At 34.0% G+C, this 12372-nt stretch overlaps 1 protein-coding gene across 1 annotated transcript; it reads right to left on the bottom strand.

Moving 5' to 3' along the window:
• Positions 1-7339: 7339 nt before the first annotated feature.
• On the bottom strand, positions 7340-8854 carry LOC125875578 (uncharacterized). The gene is made up of 3 exons (XM_049556563.1): positions 8579-8854; positions 8053-8388; positions 7340-7970 (listed from the first exon to the last, which is right to left on the bottom strand). Exons 1-3 carry the CDS (start codon positions 8852-8854, stop codon positions 7461-7463), a joined length of 1122 nt encoding a protein of 373 aa, XP_049412520.1. The 3' UTR covers positions 7340-7460.
• Between the last annotated feature and the right edge of the window lie 3518 nt (positions 8855-12372).

The following is a 12372-nucleotide window of genomic DNA, read 5'->3' on the forward strand; positions in this document are numbered from 1 at the left end:
CTAGGGTCATAGAGTTTGTTACGTTTGATTGTTAAAGGGCCTAAAGAAGTGATCCACTTAAGGTTTTGGTTTAGAGTATGAGGTAAAATTTCCTGGGTTGTTAGTCTATGATAAGATTGGTAAATAAGTTAGCGAAAGTATATGAGGGATCTATCAACGACTTTTATGAAGGTTTGGTTTTGGTTTGAGTGACAATTAGTGAGGTATGGAAGATTCTGTATTTTATGTGGGGTTAGATCCCTCAAATTATGGTATGTGACTTATGGATGCACTATAGGATGAGATACAGTTCTACATGATTATTTAGAATTTCTAGTTGAATTGATACTACTATGTTGATGGGACTATACAGATTGATGTGATGGGTTACATATACATTAAATGGTAGATGTTATGTGCTCATAGTATACAAAATTATTGGGGTGACCAAGAATTTCTCTAAAATTTGGCATTAGATATATGATGGTTTGAATGACAGTTGAAACTTGGTAGGTGAAAGGTTGCGTGCAGTTGATATTGGACGTGATTAAATAGCTTTATCTCAATGGGAGAGAACTATGAGATTGGGAATTTGTGTTATCAGCATTGGATGGGATCCGTATCTATCCTGGCGTGCTTAAATGAAAGGAGATATAGTCTTAGTTCAAAATTTTTGGAGGTAACAATGTGTTTGCTAAAAAAACCTTGATACTAGGCCAGTGTGGTTATGATGTTTTATTAGTGTTAAGAGTGTTGACTTCAGTGGAGTACTGTGAGAAGTATGTGAGGGTTTGATAAATCTAGTATATCTACGATTGTAATGTGGACCAGATCGGTTGGTTGTGGGAAGCTAAAAATCATAGATACGGATTCAGATGAATGGAAATGTTTGATATGGGAACTATGGAACGCGTATTTTGTGTTATTTGACCTTGGTTTTGTACATTTATATGTGACCACCTACTTCATTCTGGACATGGTTTGGAGTATGATTCGATGCATATGCACTACAAGAAAAAGCTTTATTTAAGACCAATATTTATGGACGAGTCAATAATTCCGTCTCTAAAAGTAGATGTATTGGGACTAGATTTATTTCGGTCTTTAATTCTGTATGTTTTTAAGAAGGTATTAAATCTGGTCTCTGGAAAAGTAGTAACTGGTCCCAGATCAAAATTTAGGGGTCTTGAGAATATATATTGAAAGGCAGGAACTGAAATGTAAAAAAAAAAACATCTCTTTTCCCCAAAATTAGGCGCCTAAAAGATCAGTGATCAAAGTTCTAAAACTAAAAGAAAAAAATGTCATCGTGAAATCAGAAAACCCTAGCAACGATCTTCCCTCACAGTGGTCTCAGGAAACGTACTGGTCTGCCTAGCAGGAAATGCAACCCAGGTCTTTGTGTTTTCTCAGAACAGAGAAAGCAGAGGTCTGTGTAGCAGTGATCTCCACTCAATCTCTATATTCTATTCACTCGAATCTAAGGTATTCCTCTACTTCTACGAGTTGATTTGATTTCTTCTGTAAAGTCAATTTGTTGTTTGTATTTTTTGAGTTATATCTCTTCTTTTTTGAACTCTTGTTCTGTTAGACTAGCTGCTGATCATTTTCTTAAAGAAGATTATGTTTTGTAGAGTGATATGATCCCAAAAATAAAGGGGATCAGTCCTTAAAGAATTAAGTTATAGTTTCGTTGGGTCTGAAGCTAATGAAGTATAAATAGCTAATATCGAGAAGTTGAAAAATACTTCATGAAAAACTAACCACAAAGTCTTTTGATTCTTCTAGACCAACCATACTTAGGAAGGGCTTTGCAAGATTTTCCTCTCCAATTTCTACAAATATGAACATTCTCTGCAATCGAAAGACATATGTCAATTACACAAATCCAGAAAGGAAGACAAAATCTGGTTCACTAGATTCAGACAAGTGAGAAACCTCTGATTTGAACTTTCTTGCAATGTCTTGAAGTCATCACGCTTAGCAATTATCAACACCAATATGGCATTGAAATATAGGTAAAAATCCAACAGTTGACACACATTAGTACATGATTGCAGTCTGCTTAAAAAATGCAAGAACTAGGTATATATTGTACAGTGTGTTGGCTGGAGAGATGAGAATTTCCTCATAAAAGTGTTTGTTACAAACTCTATATCCAACAATAAAAGCTATGTCCAGTCTGGTCAAACAACTATAGTTGCTCAAAATTGTAGCGAACTTTGTTAGTAGTCTCCTCTTCTTATTGTACGTGTTTTAATATATATTTGTGAAGATAAAATGTCCACAAATATCAAAGGCTGACATGGTTTCAATTCTGCTTAAAATATGCAAGAACTAAATATACATTGTATAGTGTGTTTGCTGGAGAGATGAGAATTTCCTCATAAAAGTGTTTGTTACAAACTCTACATCCAACAGCAAAATCTAAGTCAAGTCTGGTCAAACAACTATAAATGCTCAGAATTGTACTGAACTTTGTTAGTAGTTTCCTCTTCTTATTGTACGTGTTTTATATATATGTGAAGGTAAAATGTCCACAAATATCAAAGGCTGACATGGTTTCAATAATACAGGAGAAAAACCTTTGTTTTCTTCACCTTTCTTTCTTAGAGAAATGCAAGTCTTTGTATTATGAAATACTAAGAGGTGCATGAGCATATGAATTACAACTAAATGGAGATGTGAAATATTTTGGGAAACAGAAGATGATATAAAGTACAATGAGTTAGGCACAAAAGTTACCTGAAGTTTGTTTGTGTTGGAGTAAACTCTAGCAGCGTTATGTTAGTAAGTACTGTAGTTAAGGGGAACTTGTTATCATCCAAAAACTGCAAGATTCCATCTGTACTGAAGATTCCTTCTATAAACCACATCAATGATATGAATATGTTATTAAGCAATGCAATGCTACTGAAAATCAAGTCTATATTAAAAAATAACTGCAATGTTCCTAGAGATCAGGGAATAAAATAGCCATTTCATCTTTCTAAACTTTTAGCCATCCAATGAATAAGTAGTTGTATATTTAACTTCTCAGCTGCACGCATAGTCAGGAACAACCATCTATCATGAGAGAATAGTAATGCTTGAGAAAGAAGGTGGTGTAAAGTGTAACTCTAGAATCTAAAAATAGGAAACCTACCATGTTCAGTGTATTTCTCTGGCTCACTTTTAACTAGACCAAGGAAAAGACTGGTTGGCTTAAAATCAGGGAAAAGGTGCTTGGCAATTTCTGCATTGTTAGCTATTTTCTATTTGTTCAAGTTTCATGTAAGCCTCCTCTTTTGGAACCTAATTTTTTCTTCTTCTCTATATTTGATTTGGTCGAGTTACACTACTTGTTTGAATTACTTTTCTTCTCTGAGATTAGCTGGTCAATTTTTTTGAAGTATAGTAAAGTTTGTAGCGTGATAAGATCCCATAAACGAAGGGGATCAGTCGTAGGAGAAACAAATGTTCCTAAAGAAACAAAATAGTGAACTACTCTTAAACAGATGCACTCACAGGTCATGCATTAAGACAATGTTCAGAGAGAAGATATAGGAATTTGTATTCGACTGAAGAAATCTATTCGGAATTACAAGTGAACGATTGTTTACCTTTCAAGACTAACAGAGCACGCCGGAAAGTGTCTGCAGTTATTAAAACTGATCCAAATATATAGCCACGCACAACTAATTCTTAAAAAGATTTCTATCTAACTAAAATAAATTAGTAATTGCAAAAGAACCACTGAATTATTATCTACTGTAAATGAATCCTATTATAGTGTTTTGTGTGTGTCTAAGGAATCGATCATATTTTCTTACAATCAAATTAACTCGAACACACAAAAGATGTAAGAAGCAAAAGAACTAATACAAATTACCTCGTGTGGGGTTGTACATAGAAGGTAGAAATAGTGATAGTTCCATTTGAGTTTCAAACTTAGCTAACTTGAGATCTTTCAAGAGATACATTCTTATAGTTGCACCATATATTCGTCCATTCCTATCAAACTCAATCACCACAAATTTATCAAAAAAGCTGTAAAAATAGATTGTAATTAACTTTTAGAAGGTTAAAGATGCAACTGAGTTCTTACAGTTATACTTCATGTGATTCCATATATAGAAGGTAGATACAATGATAGTTCTCTTTGGGTTTGAAACTTTACAAACTCGAGATCTTTCAAGAAGAAACATTCTTATAGTTGTACCACATATTCTTCTATTCTTGTAAAATTCAAGCTCAACAAATTTAGCAAAATGACTATAAATAACAAATTGTAAGTCGTGTGCATCTTAAATTTTACAAAAACATATGTAAATAACATATTGTAAGTTGTAAATAATAGATTGAATTTAATTTTGATAACTTAATGTACTAGTTACAAAATCACAAGTTGTGTGCATTTTATATTTTTTCTTACCGTTTATATTTTCTTATTCTATTTTGATGTGTTCTCCAAGGTTATGGCACCTAGTAAGCAATGGATGCAACTTTCTCTTGATAATCGGGTCGACCAAGCCTATTTAGATGGGGTGAAAAAAATTTTGGATTATGCTTTTCAGGGATCAAGAGAAGAAGATAAAATACAATGCCCATGTTACAAATGTTGTAATACAAAATTAGGAACTCGTGAGATGATTGATGGAGGAGCTGCCCACACTGGTTTTGCTGACCAAGTAAGTAACAATTTACCAAATTCTATTTGCAGATAGTCGTTTAAGCATTTAGTGTATGGCTGAACTCTTAGATGATTGATCGTGTTTAAAGGAATTTCTTCACTTCTGATGTTCTTCACCCATTAATTGTACTTTTTGCAACATAAATTCCATAGTAGTTTAAGAATTGCTGCTCTATTCCAACAGTAATGCCTAGAATATTAAGTCCACCTGATGTTTTATGCATACACACTTTATCCCATGCTATCATTGCTTTCTTTGTGACTTCCACTCCACCTGTCCACAGAAAGGTTTTACATGTTTGTTCAATGAGTTTTATCACTTTTGTTGGCAGGACAAAAATCTGTGACCAATACACTCTATGGAGAACAACAGAGTTATTCATATATGAATCCTTATACATATGTTGGGATACTGCTGATTTTGTTGATAAAACAAAGTTATTTTATACATATGTTCCGAGTTATTTTAATGTTTGTGTCGTTTCTTCTCTAGATAGAAATTGAAAAACTGATTTGCATTCAGTTTTAGCCTTTTAGAAGCTACAACAGTAGTAATAGCTACCACATCTGAAATGCTTCAGTTGTTCCGAGTTATTTTAATGTTTTCATCGTTTCTTCTCTTCACAGAAATTGGAAAACTATTTTGCATTCAGTTTTAGCCTTTTAGCAGCTACAACAGTAGTAATAGCTACCACCTCTGAAATGCTTCAGTTGTTCCGAGTTATTTTAATGTTTGCGTCGTTTCTTCTCTAGACAAAATTTGAAAAACTGATACACATTGAGTTTTAGCCTTTTAGATGTCTTCGAAATTGTTACTTCTTGTGTGCTAGTGCATATAAGTAACAGAGTCATTACACTCAACCATATACAGAATCTCTCAGCCCCTATATACACTCAACCATATATAAATTCTGCTTTGTCCACTAAGAATAAGATTACAAGATAAAAATGTCAGGAAAGAAGCAGTAACAACATTGTAGCCTCACAGTAACAACATCCTATCCATATACAGAATCTCTCGGCCCCTATAAGACTTATCCCTTTTGAATAGACTTTTATCGATGCAAGAAGAACTTTGACATCACTCTCAGGGTTATTAATAGAATTTTTTGATATCTGCTGCTGCTGTACATCAAGTTTCCCATCCATATAAAGAATCTCTTCGCCTAAAGTTCAGCAAAATAGAGATTTGAGTTGCACCTTGATCTGGTTTAGAGGATCAAGTAACTCGCTAAATCTGTGTCATTAGAATTGCTTAACAGATCATTGCCTTCTTTATCTCTGTTTTTTTAATTTTCTAGACATACAATTGCAGGTACACAGTTTGAGATTGTTTGGCTCCTACAAGGATTAACGATGAGAAGAAAACAGTGATAGCTTGTTTGTTTCCCCTGCTACAATAATAACCTGCTGGTTTATATATGAAACAATGATATATCATGCTTGTTTAGTTACTCTGCAACAACTTGTTTCCCCTAAAACATAATATAATCTTCTTGGTGGAGAATTTCTCCATTTGTGCTAGCTTATGTCACTGAATTTGTGCTTTCGGTATAGATTTGGATTCTTGGTGAATGCGTCTCATCAAAGTTTTCGTAATAATTTTTTCTTATGTTCTTGCAGCTTGTTGATATTCTGGATAACCCTTGGTTAATTTTAGAGTTGTTTTGTGAAGAATGAAGCTACAAGTCAAGATGCAAGTTTAGAAGATGCACACGACCATTGTTATTTTTCTAGGAAAGTTGTGCAAAACAAGAAATCATAGTCTAGCTCGAGATATTGTTAATTTGCTAAAAAAAATTGTTAACTAAATGTTGAAACTAACACCATGCGATGTTTACCTACTTTTATATTTATATCAGCCTTTTGTATGGACATTTACCGTAGCGATCTTATATTTATTGGTAGAACTTATAATACTTTTGTAAAATGAAGATCCAGAATCATCGGTGGTCAATTAGAGACCAAAGATTTTGCTCGTCTCTAAAAGTTTCATCTAGGATTAGAAAACTTCTTGTCCCTAAAGGTTCATCTAGGATGAGGTGTTGCTTGTCTCGAAAAACAATCTAGGACGACGTGGTTGCTCTTCAAGAAAAAGTAATCTAGGACGAGGTAGTTGCTCGTCCCTAAAGAGTAATCTAGGACGAGTTAGTTGCTAGTCTCTAAAGGGTTTAATGACCAGAAAATGACTAGTTTTTAAGGAAGAAAATATCTATTTGGGACAAGATATGTAGTCTCTAAACATACTTTGGTGACCAGCTTTGATTCCGTCATTAAACACATTTAGCGACCAGTTAAAAGAGCCCATCCCAATTAACCTTTAGCGAAGAAGCATTTTAGGACGGGTGGCGACCAGCCTTTTCCCGTCTCAAAAGACTATTTGGGACCGGATTTTGACTTTCTAGGACCATATTTCCCTTAGAGACTATTTTTCTTGTAGTGATGCCCACACGTGTTTCAGTTATTATTTAAAACTAACTCTTTCAAAAGAACTAGGATTCCATTTTGTGAAGTGTTTTTGTTCAGGTGATTTAAGAAGCATATTAGGAGGAGATATGGAAAGAAAACAAAGTTTGATTCTTTTTTAGTTAATAAAAGTAAGAAGTTGAAAAGAGAAATTCCAACAACTAATAAGTAAACCTCAAAGTTACTAGTGTGTTATGATTAAATGCAATATTAAACAACATGTTGAAGAAGTGAAACTTTTGAAAGAAAGAATTGATAATTAAGATATACATCTGATCATAAATTAAAAAGAAAAAAGTTAAGATCCTACCTAGGTATATTACAAGAAAAAAGTTGAGATGAGCTAGCAAGCGATCGCTTGGTCTTCAAATTCAGTTTCCTTGTTTAAATCAGCAGGAGGCAAAAAACACTCCATTGACAAACCAAATATATTGAAATCGATCTCTTCAACGAACCAAGTCTCTTCAATTTTTGCTCTATAATCTATGTTCTTTCCATATCTATAAATTGTTGCTGCTGTTTTGCCACTATGAGCAACGTTGATACCTTCAATATATCTATAATCTTCAAGAATAGATTCCATACTTGTCTCCCAGAACACATTGCTATCCCCCTTTGTTGACTTTAATCTTACTAATTTTGTATCCTCAAATTGAACTAGAAGACCTGTTCTTTGGCTGAAGTAGCCCCATATTGTGTGATGGACAACTTCAGTATTAATCGTACTTTGTGCCTTAAGCATCTCTATACTAGATTCCAATTTTAGAATAAAACATTCTTCGTCCTTAATAGTCTTCTCTCCAAAACAAATAGCATTCGAGAACAAATTCGCTGTTGATCTGGGGTCCAAACCCTGTTCATCAACATACGTATCAAAATATATAGGATCATCACAATATATAAGATCATCAAAATGTATAAAGGGAGGCCGGTACCTGGAAAAACCTTCTAAGGGGTCTTGGAGGACCTTTTGAAGCACTAGAGCTAGAGGAAGATTGACTCCAAGCAACCTTACCATTACTTCCTGCACTTACCTTGCAACCTGAAACAACCAATTCTAAAACCCACTGGTCAGGGTTCTTTTGCCATAAGACAAAAGCTCCAACCTCACAGTGGCATTTTGAGTTGTCGTTGATACCACTTTGATGCATGTCTGATGTAGACATCTTCACTTGCCCTACTGCACACATGCTATTTACTGAATTCAATGCGGCTTGCCCTCCACATGCTGCTACATATTGTTGTACTATGTATTTAGCAGTAGAATCCTCCTGATCATAACATATTACAATTCATCTAAGCATTTTTGATGATCATCTATATATTTTTTTGAGCTAGGAGTTGACAAAGATCATCTATCAATGGCAAATATAATTTTACACAAGCTTAGAAGAAGAATCAATTACAATTTGCAGAATGGTTGACCTAAAATATATAAGAGAGAAAGTCTGAATTAATTACCTTAAGAGGCAATTTAACAGTAGGGTCCGATTGAACCTGAAAAGGGACAAGAGCAGAGCCAACGATTTTAAACAAAAACATAAATTGATCAAGAGCGACATGTTGAGAAGAATATTTTTCTGTAGTTTGAGCCCTCATAAGATTACGCATATTCTTCCATTGTAATGCAGCATTGCCATTGCTACTCAATTTCTCAAACATCTCCTCTGGTATTGGGACCTCCAACACTGTCTCCAACCCATCTTTCTTCTCCAAATTTGGACACAATGTTCTCATCGATTTGTTCATACAAATCAATATCTACATAAACCAAAAAATATAAAAAAGAAGAAGTTTTGCAAGAAATTAGATGATGTTTGCAAAAAGGTCTTCCCCTTTCCTGCGTGTTGGAATGATTTTTTGTTTTTTTTTCATAAATGTGGAAGATGAAGAGGAAAGAGAGGAGAGGTATGTTGAGAAAGGGTCTTCCTTGGTCGTAGCAGTCGTGTGGGCAATCATATTCGTGGTGAATATTATATTTTTTATTTTTATAATATACACTTGTCCATTTTCACACTAGTCTCATGGCATACTAAGTCATGGCTACGGCTCGCAAAATCAAACTCAACACCCCATATTTCTCATGTACATTCATTTTAGTACTTTAGTTGGTGTAATACCTTGAGATTTTGACATCACAAAATCCAAGGATTAATAATCATTTTTTCTTTTTTTTAAAAAGTTTAACCTTTATTCTTAGAAAAATCTCTACATAAAGTAATGATCATACCTATATTTTTAAACTATAAATTACATTAAATTTATCCATTTAATAAGTCAATAATCCATTATTATGAAGAGTTACTAGATACAAAACTTCGGGTAAGCCCAAACCCAATATGTATTATTTTATTCATTTTAATTATGTGACACGAATAAAATTAGGAGAATCAACTAAATTTTTAAATATTTTTTGTTGTTAATTATTTTTATAATATTTTTAACGTACTTTTCAAATAATATTTGTGGCACATGTGATATTCTTTATTATTGTAATTTATAATACTTTAACATAATTTTTAAATAATATATGTTACTCACTCAGTCAAAACTTATGTAGCACATGTGAAATTTTGAAGTCAACCAAATTTTTAGTATGTATTTTGTTGCTCCCAATTGCGCATGCAAGTGTATGTGATCGTAAGAGTAATAAAATGATTCTTTCAGAGTTGAATTGTCAAACCCAAAAGACTTATGATCAATTTATGTTTCGTTCAACTTATTCCTCAAATTAAAGAAGATGTTTTGAAAAAAACATGTATTTTCTATCTATACTACGATTGCAAATAATTAAAACTTTAAAATATGAACAACTTCAATTTCGGTGATTAAACAATAAGGGACAATTTAAGGGCTCACAACATATTTAAGGATTCATGTATCACATCTCTTTCATGGATTTCTTATGGTTATGAAATTACTGATTTATAGGGTTGATATTATGATAATGATCTTTCGACCTCTAACCACCTACCTTATTTGATTTCCTAACTACATCATTGAGCGAGATGGGCAGACTCAACCGTGGAGCATTTATTTTTCATACTATCTCTTAACCAAGCACAATGTTATTGTACATGTCAATCCTAAACACGAATCTAAACAAGTGGTACGGAAGACAAATCGTGCTCCTTGTATTCTCTGGTCTATCTACCTATTCGTCCCTCGAGTTCAAAAATAAACAATGAATTTATCTCAATAGTGGCCAATCATGAAATACTAAAATAAGAATATAAGAGTAATTTATATGATATCCAAATTAATCTATAAAAAATCGATGTTCAACAATCATCCAAAGGCTTTTGGCCATTCATAATCATCCAAAACATAAACAAGGTTGTTTTCATGTAAGTGAACACTAAAGAAACAATAGGAGATTGAAACCTAAGAAGATTTGTAATCCCATGCTCTTGCACTAGAAAAAGAAGAAGTCCTTTACAAAATAACACTAGTGTCAATTTATAGAGTTTGGGGGGAATTAAACCTTTCTTCTAATTGTATTTGGAATCCTAAAAAATAAGGAATTTCGTCCAGGAAATCGAGGGCAGGGCGCCACCATCGCGCTAGCAACTGGCACGGTGCACTGCAAGTGCGCCAGTGATGTACCTCAATTATGTTAAGGCTGGGGCGGCGCGCCAGTGCTTCCCCATGATGCATTTTCTTCATGGTCATTTTCCCTTAGCTCCCGTAAGGTCTTTTGTAGCTCCCATTGTGATTGTACTCCTTTAGGAACTCTTACATATCTCTAATCATGTAGATTAATGGAAATCATTGCAATACTCATAAAACATATCAATTATCATCAATAATATCATCAAAACATAAGGTACATGCAGGTAAATCATAGTAATTGGGCATATAATGTAACACTCCAGAAATTAGTAAGCTAAACTAGAGCTTAACGTGAGGGTTAGAGACTTGGATGTAACTCCCTGTACATAAAAATAAAGGGTTTCGTGTTAGAACGTCATGGTACGACCCCTCAAGGACACACCATGGGTCCTTGAGGAGATCCCTAGAAAATTGCCAGGACAGTGACCAAAGAAAGGAACCTACACTTCGTGGGTTAGTCTACGCCCATGGTTGAGGGGCGGTAGGTCTAGGCCCTAAAACCAAGTCTCTAACCCCAACCCACGCTTCAATAGCACAGGCCATGGGTCCAACCATGGTCTGTCAGTAAGGCTCGTGGATGGGGCCTGAAAACTATTTTTGGTGGTTAAGTTTAGGGGCACTTTGGGATTTTTTTATTTTAATTAATATTAAGTGGTGTCATTTTAGCCTAATTTAGACACCCTATATAAGTATTTTAGACCACTAAATTAAGTCATTCACCTCATTATTTCTAAAACCCAAAACTATTCCCAAACTTCATCCTCACCAAATAAATTGCCTATCAAGAACTTCAAGGAAAAAGAAGAAGAAGGAAGTTGGAGCTAGGGTTCAAGGAGCAAGGTATTCTACTCAAATTCATTGGGTTTCATTGCTAAGGTATGGTAGCTCTTCATCCATGGATAGAATTCATGCATGGAGCCCCTTCAACACCCCAATTTCAAAGTAGAAATCCCTGAAAGCTAAGGTTTGATTCCAATGTCATGGGTTCCTTTCAAAAACAACTTTTATGATTGAACTATGTTATATTATGTATGAATCAATGATTTCTTATAGTTTTTATTTTGAAATATCCAAGAACCCATGAAATCCACATATTCCCAAATTATGATCTTGTGATGTGGGTGTGTTGATGAAAGAAGGATATTATGAGATTATGCTTGTAGTAATTGGGTTACTTAAATTATTTTAATATCCATGTCTAATGTAGTGAATTCTAGATGTGTTGATTTGATATGAGCTTTGATCCTTGAAAGGGTAAATTATGATATTATGCATGATTATGAAGTCTATGTTTTTAAGAACACTTTGAGAGTGAAGTGTCTATGATTATGATGTAGTTGTTGTGTTGTTGAAAGGTTATTCTCATATACACACTTATGCATGAATATGCTACGATGTGAAATGTTTTCTCACAATATGATGATTCTAAGGTTGAAAGGCTTTCTCACCTATTGAATCTATATGTAGACATGGACGGTGAAAGGTTATCCTCACGCATGATCTAAGAGCTAACCTACAAATTATGTTGGATTGAGTGTCAAGACATTCTTCCATGAATATGAATTAAGTCAAGTCTTAATAAGTACTCCGTGAGAATTAATGCTTAGCACCGAGTGGATATTGATATGAGATGGAAGCCCTCA

This window comes from Solanum stenotomum, chromosome 9, assembly GCF_019186545.1.
Source record: "Solanum stenotomum isolate F172 chromosome 9, ASM1918654v1, whole genome shotgun sequence".
NCBI lineage: Eukaryota > Viridiplantae > Streptophyta > Magnoliopsida > Solanales > Solanaceae > Solanum > Solanum stenotomum.